General features: G+C 40.8%; 1 protein-coding gene across 1 annotated transcript in view; it reads left to right on the top strand.

Annotated features, from left to right (window-relative positions):
* Window positions 1-24603, top strand: part of STARD13 (StAR related lipid transfer domain containing 13) — an 802429-nt gene that overhangs the window by 27808 nt on the left and 750018 nt on the right. Inside the window, exon 2 of the mRNA XM_085621689.1 lies at window positions 12895-13783. Within this exon, the coding sequence (XP_085477815.1) occupies window positions 13013-13783 (771 nt within the window). The 5' untranslated portion in view covers window positions 12895-13012. The remainder of the gene's footprint in view (window positions 1-12894; window positions 13784-24603) is intronic.

Raw genomic sequence — 24603 nt, 5'->3', positions numbered from 1 at the left:
CACATGTGAATTGCTGAGTGCACTGCAGAGGTTGAATAAATGGATTGATGAAGTGCATAGATGGAAGAATTAAAGCTTTGATATATGGCTGGATGGATGTGTAAATGCTGGAATGAATGGATGATGGGGCAGTGGGTAGGGGAAATGGTAGTATGGGAAAGGGTAGTGTGGTGAGGCTAGGGCAGTCAAAGGCGGTTGTATGGAGGTGGGACAGTTAATGGATGAGTGAGTGAGTGTGTGCATGGATGAAAGAGTGAGTGAATGGATGGATGCTTGAAAGGAGTGGATGGATGCATGTCTAAATGCATGAATTGACGAAGGGTGAAAGTGCAGTGTGTGGGGGGAAGAACAGTGTTTTTTTTAAAACTTTTTTTATTCGTTTTAAACTTAAAAGAAAGCACAACAGTGGCCATATGATAGAAATTCAGCACAAAACAATACATTTCAAATATACATCCATATTAAATAGTAATGAGAAACATGCAAGTGCCAATCAATGTACAGATTCCCATCATTGATCCCAAACCTTGTGGTATTTCTGAGGGACAACCCTTTGATATGTAGATAGGTTGCTCCGCTTTTGCACAGTAGTCGATTCCTGTCCATTCTTGAGGGAGGGAGTCCTATCCAGCCGCAATGGTGGCCTATATCTTGCTTAGCTACTAATAGACCTATTGCCTTGAACAGTCTTGTGGCTCGACTACCCCCCATCAGACCCAAGAGAGCCATCTTAGGGTATGGCATGACCGGCCTGTTTATAATGTGAGTTAATCTATTGTTCACAAGGGGCCAGTATTATTGTATTACTAGGCATCTCCATACCTTGTGGAAGAAGGTACCCAAAGTCACTTTGCATCACGGGCATTAGGGATTTGTCCCAGGGTCATTCTGCTCAGTCTAATCGGACTATATTACACTTGGTATAAATACTTGAATTGTATGAGCCTCAGATGCATTGAGACTGCAAGCATTCTGGGAACCATCTTTGCCTCTGCCGTGTAAGCATAGTCAAAGGGGCCGACGTCCTGTATCCATCTATCTTTCAGCTGTAGGAGGGGATCTGGAGTGTTATTGCCCCGTGTGCAGTAGACGTCAGAGATGCCCTTGCCACCCATTTGCGTAATGGTTAATCTAGATTCTAATGGGTTGCACGCGGGCAAGGCCTGAAAGTCAGACGTGTGTGCTTCAAGTGTGTGATGTAGTTGTAAGTAGCAATGAAATTGTGTTTTTCTGAAGGTTGTGTCAGTCAGGGCTGCTAAAGAGATAACGTGATCCCTTGCTAGATGCCCATAGTTTAGAGATCCCTATGGGCTTCCATTGGCAGAATCCTAGCAAATTCACAGTATGCTTAAGCCAGGTGCCCTTACACAAAGGGATGTTTTGGTAGTCTGTACACCTTCCTACCGGATCCATAGGAGTGCAGTGCCCCGACAGAGTAAAGTCACTTTGGTAACAGGGGGAGGTCTTGTTGAATGGTCGGGAAATAGCAGATTGAGTACACCTATGTCACTATGCATTTCAGCTCAGAGCGAACACTCAGATAATTATGATCAGCGACTAACCACTCATTAATAGGTGTAATTACACTAGCCCAATAATAAAGTTTTAGTATGCCAACCGAGTCCCACACCCCCCCATATGGAGTTAGCACCCATCTCCTAAAGACAACTCAAGGCGTTTTTCCATCCCAGAGGAATGTTGAGATGGTAGATTGAAGGGACTGGAGTAGGCTAAGTGGTATATTGCATGGGAAATGTTGAAATTTGTAAAAAAGGTGAGGAAGAGTGATCCTCTTGAATAGTGCACCACACCAGCGATGTTTTAGGGTAATATGAATACCTAAGTACTTGAAGTGGTCTGTAGCCAACTGCAGCATACAGGTAGACTCTAGTCCAGTGTGGTCATCTGTTATTGGCACATACCTAGATTTGTTCCAATTAACTTCAAGTTTGGTGGTGTCATCATAAACTTGCAGTATCTGTAATAGCCTGGAGATGGAGGTTTCAGGATTTTGAATGTAAAGAATTTTGTCATCTGCATGAAGGAAACATTGATCATTGTTAGCAGTATCATACTTAAAATGTTCTCATAAGAGCATCCCATCGGATCATTTCATCCAGGTAAATTCTAACCAATTGGTGGTTTGTGGTAAGGCGATGGTGCACTTAGGGAAAAACACAATCCATTTTTTTATAGAAAATACTAATCACTAGCGGTGCCTAAGGGTGAAGAGAATCCCCTCTTTCTCCAATAAGTGTTCTAAGCCCACCCAACAATACTAATAAGTTCCCCAGCACACGCTTTTTACAGTCCACTTGCAACAAATTGTACACAAAATTTCATGTCAATTTCTTTTCTTTTTCTTCATTGTAACTTTTCTTTGATCCCAGCCGACATGTGTTTCGTTGCATCTTTCGCGACTTCTTCAGGGCTAATATATTGGTAGTGGTATTCTTTATCCGGTGATAATTCCAACCCGGACGTGTATATATTCTTCCTTTACAGTCCGTACCACAATTTTGAAGTATTTCCGTCATGTGTTCATACGGAATTTGGCGTACTTGCGAGTTCGGAGACTTCTCAGTATAGGAGATAAGACCGGGGACTTGAAAAGTGAGAGATAGAGGCATTAGAATTAGGGGTGGATACGGATACGATGAACCACTGATAGAGGATTGAAAAGAAGGCATTTCCTGTCTCAAGACAATGAAGATTTACTGACATGAAGATCCGCCTGGGACTCGCTTAGTAAATGCCACCAGGCTTCAAAGTAAATCTGCTTCCCCTTGGGCGTGTCTGTTCCTTCTCCAGTGAAATGTTTTGCACCAATGGACTGTTTCTCTCCAGTGAGTTCAAATGAGGGGGGTCTGCCAGAGCCAACCACAGGACTGTATGCCCTGGAAGTGCCGGCCACTAAGCTTACATCCTGATCTTGCTTATTGTGTGCCTTTCTTTTGAAAGAACATCCACCTTCTTGCTCAGCTTCACAAAAGTGTGAACAAGGTGCCAACCCCACTCAGATGGAGAGTACTGATTATGAGAGGTCTTTTAGCAAGGGCTTTTTAAGGTCCCCTTTAAAAGGAGAGATTCACATGTATTCTCATTTTGTCAACACTATCCTTTCAGAAGTTATGAATTAAAGAGTGAATCCAGATAAAAAATGTGCATATATTGTTTTGGAGCCTAGCTGCAGAAAACATGCACTTCTAACAGAGTCTGTTCCATTTTAACGTGCAAATGAGAACCCCCCCCCCCTTTTCTACTTAACTCTGACAGAACTTCAGGCTCCCAGCCGAGCTCAGGCAGACTATAGTTAATATTCCAAAACTGGTGAAATCGTTATGGGTAATGAAGATGTAAGCACGCTATTGAATTTTTCAGACTAGATTACCTTTACATAGTTTTTATCAATTGTATTCATTTATCAACTTTTTTGCTATAGCGTATTAATAACATGAGCACAGGATAGCTGAGCACTTTACAGAGTTTGTCAAAGAAATTCCAGTGAATAGGTAAGAATATGACATAAAACAGGATGTTAAGTCCTTATACATATATTGGTATCATTGTAGTGCAGGTTTGAGGAGACTCCATTTAACAGGTCAGTACAGATTATGAGAGATCTTTATGAAAGTGCTTTTATGTCTCCTTTTAAAAGTGGAAATTGACATACGCCGTCGATGTGGGGGCACTATCCTTTCAAAGGTTGCTAAATTAAAAGGTGAATCCAGACAAAAAAATGCACATATTTTTGGAGCCTAGCTGCAGAAAACATGCACTTCTAAAAGTGCATTTTTCATTTTAATGAGCAAATGGGAAATTAATTTTCTTCTCCACTTCACTCAGCTGTTGTGGATGTCAGTTACACCTGTGACCCAGAGCAAACCAATAACACCATCCCAGCAACAGCGGCGGCTCCTCCGCTATGGCAAAGGAGCATTGCCCCCTGCTGAAAAATTGGGAAAAATAAAATCATAATAAAACCAATTTTATTATCATTTTATTTTTCTTTCCCCACTAGAGCCAGCCACGTCTGGTCGTGCCATGATGACAGCAGTGGAGGAGTTGTGCAGCACTGTAAGTGCGCATGATAGCCATTTTAGGCTGGCCAAAGCGTTGGCCAGCTGGGTTGGTGAAACGGCACAGAATCCCAGGTACTGTCGAGCGTCAAACCGAGCCGCTCAGACCAATCCTGGTGCTGCTCTCATGCTATTGAAAGCAGCACCAGGATTGGGTGGGGAGCCTGTGCTGGTGTCCCTGGGACTGTTGGGACACCATCAGGAGAGAAGAGGAGCACTGAGGCGGACGGAAGCATTGGCGGTAGAACAGGTACGTTTCTTATTATTTCCCTAATCCCCTGTCCTTCCCCCCCCCAACTTGAGTTTTGTGGTGGTAGCCACTGCCCGGCAAGTTGCTTTACACGGCTGACACAGTACTATTATCAAAGCGGTGTGTTCTGACCAATCTTCTCCTCACCCCTTGGAGATGAGAAATTAAACATTTGTAAAGAAAGAGAAAGTGGAAGAAATGCTTGTCTCCTTGACATGCACAACTCTTTCCTTTACTAGAGATATATAGCCAAAATATCCAACTCATTAAAGCTTGATTTCTCCAAGGCTGCATTTCCAGGGGCAGGTAAACAAATGGGTATACTTCTTCTGTGATTCAAGGATGTTCTATATCTCGGTCGGAGTCTCTGAATACTCACCCCGTTGAGAAAGCATGTCAGTTCGATGGCTTTTGTCTTCCACAACTGGAGCAGTCCATGGCTATATAACAGAATAACTAACACAGCCCCATCATTTCTGTCAATCGAATCAAAACTTATTCTGACTTCGATCAATATTTCCTGGGCATTTGAGACTAATTTCCCATCGTCAATCAATTAAATTACGCTCTGTGCACAATTTTGACCTATGCACTGGATGCCTAGCCTTTGCTTCTACCTGGATGTCCATTTCTGCCTGATTTGAGGAGGCTTCTTCCGGGGGAGTGGTCTATCTGGACGAATGACGCTCCTGCAGACATATTAGCAAAGAGCCCAATAGCACAGTCTGGGTTTGCACCCATTTTTAGAGCTTCAAGATCCGTTTGAAGTTACAAAAGAGGTGCAGCAAGACTTTTATGAGGCATATACCGTGAAACTCAATGTGCTGCCGCAAAGGTAGGTCCTGTGCAGTGAAACCTGGATATCCGTGGATTTGAATGGGTCTCCGCCCCAGGGAAATGATGGAGCAGCTTTGCCTGTGTGTTTATTCGGTATTTCAGATACAGTTGAGCCTGCTAAGCAATGTGAGAGCACCTCTAGAGTGCCCAGTAGGAGTGGGCATGAATTTCATAGATATCCAAAGGGGGACTGCACGGCGAGGTGATGTCAAACAGAGCTGGAAATCAGAGGTAACCCTGGCAAAAATGTTCAAACCAGCTCATTCCCTTCCTCCTCTCTCTCTCTCTCGCTATATCCATGTATCCTTGCATCCATCCTTCTGACTTCAATTTGGCCATCTACACTTCAGTTCTCTCTTGCTTTGATGACATCAATTCTAATTCGATTTGCATTTCAGCCCCATAAGTGTGTTCTATGTTCATTGGCACAGCTGATGTCTGACAGAATAAAATCCAGAAGTATAACCCTTGCCTTCATATCTAGACTTGTTACTTTCACATTTCCAAATTATTTTCAAGGTTTGCTGCATCACCTTCAAGACAGTGCTCTTGAGGCAGCCCTTTTATCAGACCAAGAAGTTGAAAATGTCTGCTAGTCAATGGCCAAATCAAGGTCATCGAAAAAGGGGCAGGTCTTTTCAGGGATTCTGGCACTCAAAACTCTGGAAAAGCCTTTACATCAACTGCACTGAGGGCTTGGAATGTTTTCCTTGTTCACATCCTATTCACCTCTACCCTCATTGCCTTCGAATTGCTTATCACTCAATCAGCGTGTAGTTAGTTTATGTTATAGGTGCCAAGTGTCTAAGACTACCTTGCCGCAATCGAGTTTGCACTGTCCTCAGCATTCCTCAAACTGAAAATCACAAACATTGAATTTGTGAACTTCTCTAGTAGCAGACTTTAATTTGTCAAGCAAGCATGGCTCACCGTGATGACTTCTCACACACGCTTACGTCTTGTGTCAAATCATCCTCTATGCTTGACCTGCCAGCTCATCACTTTCACACTACTCACTCTGCATTGGGTGTCAGTACCACCACTGCTCAAATCCTGTTGTATCTTCTTAAATCTCCTCACCACCAGCTACTCTCTTAGCCTTAATGTTTCCTGAACTGAGCATGGGTGCACCCTAGTCGGGTACCTGTCGTGTTTTATGAAAAAAGACTATTCATTCACGTATCCACCAAAGACCCACCTGCCTCAGAAACAAATTCCCAAACTGGTGGGCACGTGTTCCATTTAAATTCAAATCCCAACCAGACTGGGAACCTCTGTGTGAAAGAAAGAGAAGACCTAGAAACAAGCCTTCTCTAACAATGTTCCCAAGCTAAGGAACTGTATCCACTTCCGGTTCAAAATCGCTGCTTCTCTGATCAACTTCATGAAAGAACTTAAAACAACTTTCTTCAGTCATCATCCTTCAGACCTCCCGCCACTTGAGGAATGCTGAATAACCTCCCCCCAGGGAATGACCAAGAAGGAATGTCAGATCATGCGCATAAAAGCGGCTACGGCAGCGTGTTCTACCCTGCCCCCCTGAGAAACTCACCACCCTCTCTCTGTTCTCAAGGAAACAGAATCTGAACCGTCCCCTCCAGCCATATGCTGTTCTGTTAATATAGAGGCTTCACGTGTGTGTCTGTTTGTCTAACCTTACTCGTGATCTGTGTACGGCGCCCTGCTGCCCTTGGTGGACAGGTCTGCCCCATAAGAAAACCCCCAAAATAAACGAAGAACTCAAGGCTATGGAACGATAGCTATATTGGTTAAATATAGATGCTTATGGAAATGCTTATCTGTGATGCAAGAATAAATGAGGATGGGTGATGATGTAAAGCTTTGTCAATGCAAATTCCGGAAGCTGAAAGTGGATACAAAATTAATGAAATTGGCAATGCACTCCTGTAGTGACTGGAAAAACGGACCGATGCTAATTGTAATTAAGGTTTTCAGTATTTCAGCCATATATATTGCACTAAAACTGTGAGGGCGTGGGCTGGAAAAAACAAATAGAGTCTACTGCGGCTGAGCCTTTTCAGGGAATAATGTATTATCTTTTGCATTTTTTCACAGCAGCAATTTGTGTTTTATTGGCAATCAATAGAACTTTCTTTCGAATCCTGTATATCATTTAGGAACCATAGGCGGTATGAACAAAGAGGATTATTATAGCTGTGAATTAATACAATCTGTGATTTTCAATAGCAGCTGTTCAGTAAAGCTGTAAGTCCTTTAAGCCAGGGTAAATGATTTATTGTGACAGTAATTACAATATTTATGAAGGCAAGGAGTAGATGGTGAGTTATCTAAATTCCTCATGCTCTTGAAATAAAAGTATATACAAATATTTTAAATGTTGTCTTTCAGCTGAGGTGTGGTTCTAGTATGAAAGGCCACAGCTCCTCCTTTTCACCAGCTTCCCCTTGAGGTCCTGTTCATATGCATGTCAACTGTAGGGTTCTGCTCACTGCAAATACCTTTTTGGGAGAAACAACATAATTCAAAAAATCACTTTTATACCAGGGTGTTCTGTTTGTAACATTTGTTCAAGGTAAAAATCTGCTTTTAGGCGGGTAAAATGCGTAACCTTTGCAGCCATGGGCCATCCTCCCTCTGCTATCATACTGTAGGGAAATGGCAGACCAATTAGAATGTCGAGGATACTGGAAGTAAAAGCTGTTCTTGGCCTGCATTCAAGGCAGCCCATGGGCAGGCGAAGATGCTTTGAGGTGCATTGCCCCAAGCAACACTTACAGCATAGCAGGGATCTCGGAGTCGCACAGGAGTGGGGTTCCCCCACAATATCTTTTTTTTAAATTGCAAAATGTAGTGGGATTTTTAGAAGCGCTGCATATCTTGCAGTATTTTCTAAAGTGTAAGTGTTAGTCTACCTGTACAACTATGTGTGATAATTAGTTGATAATCGTGCCTTTTAAAGCATAGCGTGCCAGTGATATTTCACTTTTTTTCAGAAATGTGTGTCAAATGGTGTTTTGAAAGCAAGCTCTTACGACTAGTGCGATTGCTGAAAACCGAAGAGAACATAAATGCAATTATACATGGAGCCGTGCGTTCTCCCTCAAGACACTTTTAGTGAATTGTGTGGGAAATGCTGCATTTTCTATGCACATTTCACTGCATTTCGCTGCAATGACAGCGTTGTGATTGGTCGGGACGCCAACCAGCCAGGCGCCTAAGGGGAGGCCATTTTCTCCATGTAGGCTGCTACATGGAGAAAAAGCAGAGTGCGCATGACTAACCAAACACTCAGCGCCCTCAGCAGTGGGCAAGCCACTCCTCCCCTGCCCCAGAGCAGCCACGCCCACCCACCCGCCCCCAAACAAACACTTCTGCTTTCTCACAGTGCGAGAAGCAGAAACATAAAATGGTAGTTTTATCATTTTATGTTTCTGCTTCTCGCACTGCGAGAAAGCAGTGGGGTGACGCTCCTCTGCCCTAGTGGAGGGGCCGCCCCTGTTTCAGGGTTTCAGACTGAATGTGCACACTGGAGGTGCCGTAAGAAATATTAGAGTGAACTGACTACTTTTCTTCTGAGTGTAAGGTTCTGTCCTTGTTTTTTCTGTATCATGCATTGGTCACTTTCTTTTTGCACCATCACATTTTTATTTGTTTTCTGTTTATAAAGTACGACCTGAAGTGCCATCATCCTTGGAAACGATGAGCATTTGTAATGAATGGAATGGAAGGGGTCACAACATGTAATGCTTGCACACTTGTGCATTATTTTCTATGTGAAGAACATAATAGTGAATGTAGCCTGTGCTGGTTTATATCGATACACCAATGAATGTATGCACGCTTGTGTATAATGCACATTCGGTTGTAATGCTACCCTCGCTGGTTCTGCAGAATATGGCATACTTAGCATTGCATTGACAAATGTTAAGATCTGCTGCTATATCAGACCCCCAGTGATTAATATTTATAAATGTATATTATTATTTGCTGTTCTGTGCTATGAAACATATGCAGCTATATTTTGTGGTTAAATTGTAGAGTACCTGTAAAAATGCTGGTTATTATATTTTTTAATATCAATATGTAAGCAGAGAAGTCTGTTTTCCCAAGGACTACAGCACTATGTGAGGTCTTGTAAGCTTTTCCACTATGTTTTTTTGCTGGTGCAAGAATTGTTTTTAAAGGGGATAGGGCACCATCACTTTTTGTAAATTTGGCTTTGAGGAAGACCGTCTCGGTCGAAATCGAAATGCGTCAGCCGAAATAAATTATTAACTTGCAACTATCTCTGGAGTGCGAGTCTTACTGGTGTCTCGTTGAAGCTGAGACACGAGTGCTGGATTGATTTATCACAGGGTCCTGCGCCCTGCAACTCGGCACCAGCATATATGTATATATATATATATATATATATTACCTACTGGCGGTCGCCAGTAGGTAGTTATAGTTAGGACCACGTTTCCATAGGAAATCCGCAACATTCTATTTTGAATAACTTTGGCGCCGGTCGACGAATCCTCGCGAATTTTTCAAAATAGGTGGGGCGCTACGCTCCGCTCCTACCCTGAAAGTCTCGGGGGGATTCGTCAAGCGGGGGCTGAGATAAAAGGGGGGTCCCAAAACGCGTTTTTCCCATGCATTTTTCCATAGGACCTTTAGACAGGGCTACAGCCCGAACGGCTGAACAGAATTACTAGAAATTTGTCAGAGAGGTAGTCCTCAGGTCAAGGAAGTGCCTTTTGTAGGTTTGGTGTAAATCTGTTCAGTAGATTCTGAGAAAATAGCCTTTAAATCAATATATATATCTGAGCCAGCTTACGGTGCGCTTACGGTACGCTTACCGTACGCGTACGGTGGCGTGCGCGAGCGCGATTCTGATTGGCTCTTAGATCTTAGTAAACATTCGAATCGGCCGAAACCAGGAAGCGGCGGCCGCCATTTTCTCTCTCGCACTGAGAGTGATTTCTAAAATATAAAGCCCAAAAACATGTAAAGGGGCTGTTTAGACAGCTCCCACATACATAGCCATGTTGAGGGAGTCCCCAAAGATCCCCCAAGACCAAAAACGGAATTTTTATTTTTTCGGTAATTTCGCCGATTACGCTTACGCGTACGGTAAAAAATAAAAAAAAAATTATAATTATCCACACTCTCTCCACCCCGTGTGCAATTGGTGCCCGCAGGGCACCAATTCTGCATGGCTTATTATATTAGAGATAAACTAAAATATTTAAAAAAAAAATAATTAAAAAAAAAATTATCCACACTCTCTCCACCCCGTGTGCAAATTGGGCCCGAAGGGCACCATTTGTGCATGGCTTATAAAACATATGAAAAATTAAAATATTACCTTTCAAAATGAAGTGCATCATATGTCCTCCATGTGCGCACGGTGCGCGAAGCGCATCGTGCGTATATGGCCCATCTAGCGTAACGTGGGCACGCAGTGCGCGTAGCGCACCGCGTGCCCACCGTGCGTGCACGGCACTAACTGCGTAAAGTGGGCGCGCGGTGACATATGTAAAATATTTGTAATATATGTATAGCTAAAAATGTATGGAAGAAGACATGGGCAAATAAGTGTCTAAATACAGTATTAGCATCAGCAGAGGATTGCGGTCGCGTGAGTTATAGTTGCCTGCACTAACTATAACGGGGGAATTTCATTGGTTTTTTATCAGTAAAATTTCCGCTAACTATAACATGTGTGAAACCTATGGTTTTTTCAGTGAATTTGCAAGGTTTTTTAAATGCTAATTCCTAACTATAACGTGTGTGAAACCTATGGTTTTTTCAGTGAATATATATATATATATATATATATATATATATATATATATATATATATATATATATATATATATATATATTATCTACTGGCAGTCGCCAGTAGATAGTTATAGTTAGGACCGAGTTTCCATAGGAAATCTCAAAATTCTATTTTGAATAACTTTGGCGCCGGTTGATGAATCCTCGCGAAATCTTCAAAACTAATGGGGCACTCTGCTCAGCTCCCACCCTGAAAGTCTCGGGGTGATTCGTCAAGCAGGGGCTGAGAAAAAAGGGGGGCCCCAAAACACATTTTCTCCATGCATTTTCCCAGAGGACCTTTAGTCGAAGGTACAGCCCGAACGGCTGAACAGAATTACTTGAAATTTGGCAGAGAGGTAGTCCTCAGGTCAGGCACGTGCCTTCTGCATATATGGAGTCAATCTGTTCAGTAGTTCCTGAGAAAATTGCAGTTAAAAGTACATAAATATCTATAGCCGCGCACCGTGCGCGCACCGTGCGCGCACCCTTATGTGCGCGAGGGTTATTCTGATTGGTGGTTACATGTCAGTCAACGTTCGAATCGGTCGAAATCAGGAAGTGTCGGCCGCCATTTTGTTTGTTTTGGGTACGACACTGAAAAAAAGAGGTGGCGAACGTGAAAAGGGGGCAGGGTAGAGAGTTTCTGACCCCCTAGCCTTTGTCAGGGGGTCCCTGAAAGACCCCGAAGGGTGAAAAAAACATTTTTTTAAATCGCGGGGTGCGCGCACCGTGCGCGCACGGTGAAAAACCTTAAAAAAATATATTATAATACATACATAGCATTTAAAAAACCGTACAAATTCACTTAAAAAACCATAGGTTTCACACACGTTATAGTTAGGAATTAGCATTTAAAAAACCTTGCAAATTCACTTGAAAAACCATAGGTTTCACACATGTTATGGTTAGGTGGACATTTCACTCGTAAAAAACCAATGAAATTCCCCCGTTATAGTTAGTTCAGATAACTATAACTCGCGTGCCCGCAATCCACTGCTCATGACGTCACATATTACATCACTCATAGGTTTCACACACGTTATAGTTAGGAATTAGCATTTAAAAAACCTTGCAAATTCACTTAAAAAACCATAGGTTTCACACATGTTATAGTTAGCTGGACATTTCCCTCGTAAAAAACCAATGAAATTTCCCCGTTATAGTTAGTGCAGGCAACTATAACTCACGCGACCACAATCCTCTGCTGATGACGTCAGATATTACATCACTGATTACATATGTGTCTTTCTGAAAAATAAATATTTGTAATATATGTATAGCTAAAGATTAATGGAAGAAGACATGGGTAAATAGGTGTCTAAATACAGTGATGTAATATCTGACGTCATCAGCAGAGGATTGCGGTCGCGTGAGTTATAGTTGCCTGCACTAACTATAACGGGGGAATTTCATTGTTTTTTTACGAGGGAAATGTCCAGCTAACTATAACGTGTGAAACCTATGGTTTTTTTAAGTGAATATATATATATATATATATATATATATATATATATATATATATATATATATATATATATATATATATATATATATATATATATATAATATATATATATATATTTATATAATAATGGTTATTGTAGGGAAACAGCCAGGGTTATATTCCTGACAGACGGACTCAAAGAAACAATCTGGTCTCCGTATAAATGTCATTTTACACTTGCAAAAATATAAAAGGCTAACACCAAGTTTTCCAAAGCAAGTATGGCTTCTCAGCAGGGTTTTGGATGTCTTTGTGATTTTTGGATGTCTGAACAAAAACCTGTGTATTTAACATTTGAATTAAGCATCTGTATTAATAATGGTTTAATATACCTTTAAAATTGAATATTTAGATAAATGGTGCAAAGGTAAACTAATGCAACATTTATAGTGGTAAAATCTTACTAACTGAATTTGTTTTCTGGATTTTAGGAAGAAACTAAGTTTCCTGTGTGTGAAGCTGAAGTCATTGACACTGGTGGCATGGAACAGATATTGAAGGCAAGGCAGAAGTTTATGTTATAATTCAGCATGCCAGAGAGACCCAAGCATGTTAAACTTCCCAGATGGATGCATAAAATATTCTGGAATGGAACCCCATTCTCCTGAGAAGGAGGTTGAGTCTGATGCTTCTGCAATTAGCCAGTACTCCCAAGAGTCTGCAGAATGCAACAGTGCAACAGAACAAACTTCAGGTAGTGGTGATGTTCAAAAACTTGAGGATCATACCATCTCATTGGAAAGTGATCATGTAATAACAAGCTCTGCATCACCAGTAAAGGATTCAAAGCCGGCGTTTTGGTTTGGACTTGTTCCAGGAGCAGCCACTGAAGATGGTCACCCAGGAGTAATGCTTCTACCTGGAGATTTACTGTGCTCTCTGGGATGCAGATCTGATGCTAATCAATTTTTCTGTTCAAGGCATGTGGAATGCCAAACCATGCTTTCATCTAATGAGGGATTGCTGGACACAGAAGGAAGAAGGCCTGATTTCCGGGTCATAAAGCACAAGCCAAGTGCTATCACATTCCCTGATTTCCCACACTCATCTCAGAGCAGTAGCTCAGACATCCTTGTCTGTGAAGTTTCAGGTACAGAGACTTCTTCTTCTGATGAAGAGGATGACGATGATGATGATGTGTTCACGGATCTGCCTCATTATGATGCATATTTCAATGGCATATATAAAAAAGGTAGCCCTCGATGGAATCAGTACAAAGAGGAAGTTGCTGCTTCGCCGGATGCCTGTCATTCAGAAACCTGCAGCGGGTCCTCCGAGGAGGGGGCGAATGTGGCTGGCATGGAGAAGAAGAAAATGGTGGTAAGGAAATTCATTGCTACTCTGTCTGGACAACACAAAAGGCAGATAGAGCTGCATTGTACCGTCCGGCAGTCACTGTTGAGTAAAATAAATAACCAACATGACACATACAATGTATATAGAAGTGTACGCATAAGATATGTGCTTTGTTTGTGTTGGGCCTAAAGTACTAGGTGTAAGATATGAATGCATGTGGACTTTGTAAAAATCTTTAATTCTTAAACTTAATTCTTAAATTTGTCAAGTAACATGACGTTTTCTCTATTTAATCCTAAAAAAGTTTAAAAAAAGAACAATGATGAGGTCGCCATTCAACCGCCATGGCCTGATTCACAAAGGTAAACTTACACTTTCGTATAAGTTTACGCCTGTTGGCTATTCATAAAGGGGTTTACGAGCAGTATTTTACGAGTGCGAAGTCCCCGCACATAAAAAGTCCTATCTTTTTATGTTCAGAGACTCCGCACTCGCAAAGATACTTCTCGATAATCCCTTTTTTAATAGCAAATATTCGTAAACTTACACAAAAGTGTAATTTTACCTTTGTGAATCAGGCCCCATATGTTTAAATGTTGAATTAATGTCTCATGTTTTGTAAAGCATCACATGCTGGTGAGGGCCATATGAGTGCTGTAAATGCTTTTATTCAATATTTTACTGGATGTATGCAGTATGCCATGATTACAGCACACACAATACTAAATTATCACTAAAGGTGTAGATATAGGCCAAAGATTGTTTTGAAAAGATTGTCACAAAAGTCTTTAGAGCAGGGGTGTAGCGCAGGCCCCCCAACCCTTCAGAGGGCCTCCCAAACCTTGAGGGGGCCCCATTCAGCCCAAAGCCAATGAATATCTGAGATATGAGAAATTCAGAAGAGGGTCCCTCATCAGATTTTGCAGGGGGGCATCATTTTGTGTTATGCTACTGCTTTAATGCCTTAGATACGTTAGCAGGTCACACTAAGTCATGTTTTTTAAATGCTCCTGTTCTTTTGGCCGGTACCATTTGACCGCTGTTGTGGATTCATTTGAAAAGCCGGTGGACTCTTCGTGAAGGGTAGTGATTTAGTGTAATGGTGCACCACAGGAAACATGCATAGATATTTTAAATACAATTCCTTGTTCCTTTTGAGGTATTACTCTTGATTCAGTGATCTGTTCTAGGTGTCTCTTCTGATGTTGTTTCTTGGTTAGTTCAGTGTATTTGGCATTGCCATAAGCTGGTTTAAGTAGTACTATGGATCAGACATGGTCTCTGTATTTACTTATTTAAGTATTTTCACAGTTCTGGTATGTCACCTTATGGCCACGTTTCAGGGCTAGGCATTTCTGATGCTGAACTTAGTATTTTTTTAAATTATAGTACATAAATGAGTAGTGGACCCTTTTGGTGAATGCTTTGCCTTGAGGTGAACACATTGACCAAAGACTGAATCAAATATCCACTATATGTTTTAGTCCATTTCTTGTCGGTGTTGGTTCTTAGAGCACTGAGAAAAGGCCAAGTCAAAGATTTTGTTTTTGCATAATATTTCAATTTTAGCTCATTGTAGAGAGAGCTAGTTGTCCTGTATCTGTATTCTGTACCACAGCGATTGAAAGTGGATCTGGGTATCACACATTTGGAACTTCAGAAGGTGAAATTTGTTGCCCACTGAAGATCACATTCACTTGTAGTGATTTTGCATGGAGCCTCCATGCATGTGGTTGCAACCAGAATTTAGTCATCCCTTTTGATATTTTAAATTAGGAAGTAGAGAAACCTCTTTCAGTGCCATTACCACGATTTACATATATTTAAATGTACAGCTCGCACTGCTATAGGTTCAGATTACAGGAATTACTGTTCATGAAATTGTTATTTGTTGAACTGATATAGCAAACACAATGACTGCTCTTGTCAATCTGCTGCCGCCTTTGCATATCCTAGATCGGTCCATCAAACATCGACTGTGGTAGGTTTACTGCTCCCACACACAAACGCACATACCACATCCACGAGCTGCTGTGGCTTTCCAATGACACGTATGTCCGTAAAATATTGCCACGTCCATATTTGCTAGATCTGTCCACATGCTAGTTCATCTAAAACAACCACTATCTTCTTACAAGTAAAATCGCAACATCGTTTTGTGTTTGACTCTATATTGTCAACAATAGTAATAGTTGTGAACTATTGAGTTAACCACAGTGTTACCTCAGTACGACCATCCATAGGAGGTGAAACACATTCCAAAAGGAGACAGCGGGCCTGCTGCATCTGCACACATTCTGTTTTGAACTCTTATGGACTAGAGGGGCTGTAATGATGGACACTCTGCCCTTTCACTCAGATCGATTTCTCAAGACATTTGAAGACCCAGCCATACAGCCAAGTCCACCACCAGCCAGGATCCTACACTGTGTTTTCTCCTCTTTTATTTTGGGATACTGTATTTCTGTAAAATCTCAAACACAAAATCTGTGCTATGGGAAGACATAATGCTGTAGAAGAACATATTTTCAAATGGCAGGAAGTGCTTGGGTACTGGCAAACTTATGAGGATCTGCCTTGCTGGACAACAACATACTGGTCAACAGAAAAGAAAGATATCATCTGAACACCTATACTAAATATATATATTTTTTTAAATGAGTAGAACGACATAACAAGATTGTCAGGCGCATCCTAAACATTAAATATCACCAATTCAGCCCTGGAAAAAGCATTTATCAAAATTATTGGCTGCCCACAAGGCAAGATACAAATGCATGGAAAACACACAATAGTGTACAACATTACCCCCTTTAAGTCTTACAACTTCTTTACTCCACATTGAACCTACTTCGGTTATGTTCAAATTGAACACAGCCAACAAACTATGTTCCATGAATACTGCTTAACACACTGTTAAATTAGAGGATGTTAGATATGAAACGGCCATTCCATCAATACCTTTCGTTTATGTAACATATCATGCATAGACATTCTGTAGTCTCTGAAACACTACCAGATGAATGTTCCTGTGTGACCATGGGCCATTCGTATGTAGAGTAAATAAGTACCTCAAATATTTAGTATCATATATCCTGATCCATAATGGTCCAATAGAGACCATGGAATTCTAAACTAACTCTTGCTTTTGAGTTCAGTCTTTTCTTAAGCCATAGAGAGAAAAGAAATGTCAGATTTAAATAGGAAAACGCTATTGAAAGAAGAATGCAGAAGTATTTATTATAGTATCAAGGGATGGGGCAAGGTGGAAATTGGTGGGGTGAAATGAATGATGGGCTATAGAGAAAGGATGTATAAAATTTAAATTCTAGCAGCAAATGTTGCAGAAAGGTGAAGATTTCAGAACTTGGTGAAGTTGTGATGTTTAGCAACTGTGTGACATCTCCTATGTCTCAAATTTACTGATAAAATATGTTCTTGCTGGAAACTTTTCCAACAAAGTCTTTTTTGGTTGGAGAATTCTCCCATAAAAAGCTGATTTTCCAGGTTATTGTCTCCTGTAAAACATACTGTATGAATGACATTTCACCTGCTTTGTTACCAAGATTAACTGTTACAGTTGTTCATGTTTGAAAATAATTCCAGTGGTTGTCAAGTTCAAGTTTGCAAAGTAAGAAGTGCCTAGGATTGATATAGTTTGAGGTGCAGCGGGTAGAACACAAGTTAGGTTTGATTTTGTGAACAATTAAGCATTTGTAAATTTGAGAAGAGTAGTGAGAGTTTATTGATATTTTCAAGGCAATGTATTTCGAAGAGGGATTTTTGATTCCCATTGGGCTAGGCAATTCCTTTGATATGTTGCGGTTAAATATTTTAGGCAAACAAGTAGGAGAGAACAAAGGTCTTTGGGGGACGGGAATTTACTCTGTCAGGGCAACAGAGTAAAGTACTCTGTCACCTTGAGTGAGTCCCAACCCCCAAATTTAGAAATGTCTGCCGGCCCACATAAGTCTCTTGCATTTGCCAGCCCAGCATAAATCTCTTGCAATTCTTGCACAGCGGATCCTGCAAATGCTTTGAAAGTCAACATGATGGGGATGCACGTTAAACTTTCACTTTTTTTTATCCAAAAGCAGGATTTTGTTTTTAAAAATTAAAAAAAATCAACAATGCTCTCACCATGGGAGTTTTGTCCATGGCATGGGGGTCATTTTACAGTTTTCACTGTCCCTTACCGGCAGGTTTTACTTGGCAGTGATGGACAGTGAAAACTTGCCATTTGTCCACCCAATAGGGCGGGTGGACAAATGGCCAAACCTCTGATGGCCATTACTCTTTCGGGCTGCCAGAGGTGTATGTCGGCAGCACAGAAGAAATAATCTCCGTTGTCGACATACTGAAGGTCCGCGTGAGGCGGGGGGACCTACAGTTTGATGAAGACAATACTTTATCTCTGCAGCAAATAAGTACCTTCTCCGCAAAGACTCTAAATGGGGACCAAAGTCTATCAAAGCTAACATGGTCTTCACTGGGCAATAAGAGGGGCTCTTCGAATTTGTGTTTGGGGCATCAGGCATTCCTGAAGAGGGAGTAGGTGGATGATGAATGCTTTTATTTGTGGCTGTGACTTAAACAGAAGCTGTCATTCAGTCAGACTATCTTCTTATAAAGGAACAGAAGATTTAGATGCTTATGATTGTGTTTGCTGTTTGGTATAAGGATCCTGATGATATAAGTGCTTACGTTTAGTTAAAATGGAATCAAAGTAGGGCACTGAAAGAAGGCATCGGATTCAGGTTCTTTTCTGCTTTTGAAATTACTAGAAACGTTTACTTTTGGAGGGGTTCTTACTACTGGGAACAAGTCCACAAATATCCATCCTCTACTACAGTTTATTGGTTTTAACAGGAAAGACAGTTAACTTCCTCTAAATGAGGATCTTGTAAGTTTCTACATACCTAAGGTCTTATGAAACAAATGTGTAACACCAGTCCACGGTATACTAGTTCTTTTCACACATTTGTCACAGATCTCCAAAGTGTTGCCAGTAGCATACTAGGTAAAATAATTCTCTAGAACTGTTTCAGCAGCATCCTCTTGTTCATGATTTCCTTCACTTTAGGTTCTCATAAGACATCCTCTTAAGAAGTCAAACATCTGTCTACAACAAACAAAAGCCCAAACTATCCTGTGGGTCTGTTCAAGGAACTGACTCTCTCAATTCTTAGACGTAGTTCCAGGGGATGGATTCAAGCCAGAGATTGTAACAGCACTTTAACTTCCCTTCAGCAGGCAGTGAGGATTCTTCTCAGAATCTACAGGTATTGACTTTCTGCTAACTTATCAGTCCTGTGTCTAGTATGACAATTTATTTGGGCAGTATAGTGGTTCTTAAAGGGTACTACTAGCTGCCCATTTGAGGGTATCTCTTTACCAAACCCTAACTAGTTCCCACAGTCCCATTCCCACATTTCCAAAGATATCACGGAGCTACTCAATTCGTCAAACATCCAATATCACATGTATGCCAACGACACACAACTCTACATCAAAGTACACTCACTTGATGATATCAAGTCCCTTAACTCAACACTCCACAAAACACAGATCTGGTTGGCAGAAAATCATCTAAAACTAAACAGTCTAAAAACTGAATTTCTCCTCATCGCCCCTCCCAACCAAACAACCACCATCCTTGAATGGATGAAGCACATTACAGCACTCGATGGTCAACCTATCATCATCGACTCAGCTAAATCACTGGGGATAACCTTGGACAATAAGTTAAATATGCAGAAGCACATCAGCGCTGCAACTAAAGGAGCTAATTTCCAGATTAACACCTTGAGAAAACTGAAACCCTTCATACCGGCCAGAGACTTTCAACAGACAGTTCAATCTCTAGTAATTCCCAAAGTGGATTATGGAAGTATTGCTCTCTGCGGCCTACCCAGATCAACGACCGCTCCCTTAAGAGCCACAATCAATACAGCTGCTAGGCTCGTCACATGCTCCAAAAGAAACAGCCACATCTCCCCTGACCTTCGTGCCCTCAACTGGCTTCCTTTTGAGGCCAGAATTCATTTGAAAATCGCTTGTATGACACATAAGGCCTTACATCACAAAACACTGAGATACCTAGCGGAGAAATTGGTACTATCGGGTGGCAACAGATCCACTAGGAGCTCCAACAATCTTCTGCTTAAACCACAAAGGTTCTCCAAGCAGAAAACATACTACCGCTCCTTCTCAGGAATGGCGCCCAGGATTTGGAATGCCTTGCCCCAAGAAACGAGACTTAATCCATCCGCAGCTTTTTTCAAAAAAGAAGTGAAATCTATTCTTCTAGCCAAATTCACGTGATTCTTTGATACTCCCTTGTAAATACGTGATACTAGTGTATGCTCATCTTTACTGTACTCACCTATTTCACGATATTTATATGTTTTCTATGTTGTTATCTCTGTACTGTAAAGCGCTCTGATACCTGTAAGGGTCTTGTTCGCGCTATACAAAACTGCTAAAATAAATAAAATAAATAAATATGTATTGTTTCCTGCTCCACGAGAGTGATTTATAGCAGAACATATTTCTGAGTCCCTAAAAGATTAACACCAGATAAAGGACTTTGCTAAGCAGAATAAGACCTTCCAATACCCTAGAGGACCCCTTGGTAATCAGCGTTTCTTTATAAACTATAATGAAATTCGAGCTCCTTCTGGTTCCACTCCCAATAGGGTGTCTGACAAACCAGTAAGCTAAATATATATATTGGAGGGACCACAAGTTAAATAGGCCATGGTACTAGCAGTCCATACATAGATACCCAGGCATGGCAAGCCATGCCAGTGCACCCCATCAATTTCCTTGTTATTGTTTGCAATCCCTTTGAGCCCTAAGTAAAGAGAGACTATCTGCAGATCCATTTGCTGGTGTTAGCAGGATTTTTCTACATCTTATGGGCTGTAATTACTCTGCATTACTTTGCCCAGGCTGGAAAAAGATGCAATCTTGCATGTAACATAGATCAAAATGTAAAAAGGATAACTACATTCTATTTGAATGCATGTATGTTTCAGACAACACCACATAAACACAATTATTTTTAAATCAATTGATGACCACTAATATTCTTCTAGCTTATAATGGATCATGTATTATTATGTGGCACTCGTAAGTGCCAGCCAGGAGTCTTTGAATAGAAAAGTTCAATCTCTTTGTATGAGGTATGGCAATCAGTGTGAATGAATAACAATAGCAACTTGCATTGTTCTTACATAGGTCTTCAGGCCACACTTTAGCTGTTTCAAAGCAGTTTAACAGATAACCCAATTTAATAGAAATCAATTTGCCGTCCTTGAAAGAGTGGGAAGCTAAGTATGTCCTTGCCGGGATTTGACCTTGTGGCCTGCAGATCAATTGCATGTTTTAGTCATCAGCATTCAACTCAGTGAGCCATCTTGTCTGCTAAAGGAAACCATTCTATAAACTGCACATAGTGGCTTAGGCCTGTTTAGCAGGTCACAGACTGCAAAGAAAAGGCTCAAACCCCAAGGGTCCAAAAACACAAAACAAAAACTCAAGGTACATAATAGCAAGAGGTAATTTCTCAGAACCAAGCATTAACCACCGAGAAAATTAAATGATGATCATTTATCGTATTTTTTTTGTAATATATGGTGTCAATTAGTACTTTCTAACTAGTGAAATACACATAATGTGTTTGTTAAGTGTATGATAAGGTATTTGATATATGTGGGGTTCTAAAAGATACTTATTCTGGGTATATTAGTTATAACACAATTCTTAAACTGTGCCAACATTTGTGCCTCCATTTTTATTTTGCATTTATCTTTATTTATGGTAGCATTTCTGAATCTCAGAAAATGATTTGGACATAGAGCAAAAATGATTTTTAAATAATAGAGGGGTAGCTTCTGCACTGGGAGATAATTTAAATTTTGTAATATGAACAAAGATAGGATTTAAACGTAGTTGCTCAAGATAGGATTTCAAAGCCAGAATGAAAGAAAGAAGGTATCTGTTTGACTCGTCTGTGGAGTTTGAAATAGGTAGAACACTTACCATTCACACTGGAGCACATCATATGACTTTAAAATGCTATCTTTATTTGAAAGATAAAGGAGTGCAAAATGACAGTTTGCTTCAAGGCCCTAAATAAAAATGACTATTCCAATATGTTGTGGCATGCCAATAGTCAGAGTTTGACTGTGCTAGGGAGGATGTGGCCTAACGGCTAGGGCGGTCGACCTTGAAGCTGGGGAACCAGGGATGCTCAAATGCCTGAGATCTGGGCAAATCAAGTAATCTCTCCGTGCCTAACAAAATGAATGTGGCTGTCTGTAACGCAACTGGTGCTCATGTAAAGCGCCCTGATACCATTGCGCCAGTGCTTGATTCGTAAAAAAACTAAGTGCTTGGGCCCTCGTCAGGAGGCCACTGCATCTCGCACCACCCATTGTCCCAGCCAGTACAAACACACCTACACACCTACTAACATCACACTTCTACAAGTTTGGCACTTCAGACTATTCTAGTCCCCCAAACGTAGAAGAATGCCTTGGGTGGCAGGTATTAATTATTTTTAATGTATATTACATTAATAAACAACTGCTGTGCTCATCTCTAAATAAAACAAACAGTGCCATCATGTGGCAGACTGTCATAAGTGCCGGTGTTGGCAATTAAGTGCCGGTGCTGAGCATCGGAAACCACTGGCACAAATTAAGCACTGGTTTGCGCTATATAAAACAAGATGCATTAGAGTTTCAAGCTGCCTGGTGGTCAATAAAGCTAATCTGACTTTTATAAATCTGTTTTGATCATGTCTGATCATCTGGGGGAGGACGCTTTCTGAGAAGGTGGCCAACATTTTATCAACACTTCTGCAATCCACATTAATACCCATATTTCTTTGTTTGGGGAGGGTTCTATCCTTGGTTTATGTGCCACTGCAATCATGGCCTACAGAAGGCAAGTAAACCTAATGGTATTCTGGAGCTAAGGTACATGGAGCATAGAATTGTAGTTGACGCTTGAGATGCGATTTTAATGCATTATAAGATTTAGGTGTCACGTTATCAGGGACTAGTGCTTCCCCTTAATAAGGGCATTTATGGAAGTTGTGAATTTAAACCTTAAAATCAATACACCATGCAATACCTGCAATGGAAATGTTTCTAAGGAGAATGAAATCAAAATGCTTCTCCGTGTTATTCAAGGTTCATGAACTGTTACCGAAATTTAGTTTCTTATCGAAGTTTGCCTTTGTAATTGCATGTATAAAACACTTACTACCCCTAATATGGCGTTGAAGTGCTTTGTGGTGAGTGGCACACTACTGCGGAGACAGGGTCCGTGCTTAAACCAGTGGTTATTAATTATTGTTGGCTATTGGGATTAGTCATGTGCTGTGGGGTGAATACATAGGCTAGCGGTGATTAAGTGTTGTTAGGTTGCAGGAACAGGGTTTAAAGGGAGATAGGTTGTTATCCATGAAATGAGGTGTGAGTCATTTACAGAAATACAATAATACACATTAAAGGCATGCAACTTATAGCATTATATACTCAGAGAGAGAGGAGGCATGCAGAAGATGGAAGGTAAGGAGAGTGTCAGTGAGAAGAGAGAAAGGAGAGAAACCAATTGAATGTTTTAAGTCTAATTGAATTTTTCATGCAGGGTTTTAGGAATATAATCGGAAGAAGCCTTTTGAGACATTATGCAATTTGAGAAAGTGAAACTGTGGAAAGAAACAACATTACATAGACATGTCCTGGGCAGATTACTTCATTATGTGAGCCCCATTGTGTAGATCATTTAAACAGTAAGAGCCTGAGCATGTTGTGTGAAAGGCTGAGGGTACACCCTTACAGTCTGCAGTACCCTAATGCTTGGTGCAGGGTGTATGTACCGCACAACGGGAGGTGGTGCAGATTCCTTTCTTAAGAAAAGTCTAATTTAATGTTCTTTGCTCGCCATTCTAACATGGGCCGGACTTGAGTAGAAAATAGGCCGTGACACCAACTTAAAAGTGGCCCTCATTGGAAAATCAGACATCTAAAATAGTCGCTCGCCTTTGCAAATTGGGGCAATTTTGCACTTGTAAAAACTTGCACAGATGTTTTACCACTTGTATAGGAGTTTTACAAATTATGGGAAACAACACGTTTGTGGTTGCTGCGGGCAATGTTATTGGTTATATCAGGGAAATCAACAATAAAAATCTGCCCACCAGACTATAAAACAGGCCCATAAACAGAAGAAAAACCAGAAACACATTGCCATATAGAGCATCCGATCCTGATTCCAACATTGCTGCATTAAAAGGCTGTTTAATTCACTTAAACAACTTCTTTCAAGATAAGCAGCTTTCCCTTTATTAAGTCATTAAATGCTACACCACTGTAGTAATGAGTAAAGAGAAGCATTTATTATTTTCACCAGATAGCCCATTCAAGGCGTGTGGCATTCAAAGCAAGCCGTTAAAGGGGTAATGCCAGTACCTTGGAGGGGGTCACATTGTATATGGCCAGGTACTACCTACACCCCCTCCTCCCCATTCAAGACCCGAGACAGGAGAGAAGTTTTTGGATGCGGGGGGCGTGAGACCCCCCGGACGTATTTATTATATACAATTAATACACATTAATCATAATTCCAATATTTACACAATGCAGCAGAAAATATACTTTAAACGGATTACAATTGACAAGTACAGATATCCGATGGCTAACCTTAACATAACTCTAATACAAAGGTTTCCTATCCATATCTAAAACATATCTTTATTAATATGTACAAACTTTATTTTCTGCATACCTAATTGGGCCTACGGCAAGGTCACTAACTGGCGTCAGATC

This window comes from Triturus cristatus, chromosome 8 (genome assembly GCF_964204655.1).
Source record: "Triturus cristatus chromosome 8, aTriCri1.1, whole genome shotgun sequence".
NCBI classification, from domain to species: domain Eukaryota; kingdom Metazoa; phylum Chordata; class Amphibia; order Caudata; family Salamandridae; genus Triturus; species Triturus cristatus.
The sequence above is the reverse complement of the archived record's forward strand: the minus strand, read 5'-3'. Positions and strand labels throughout refer to the sequence as shown.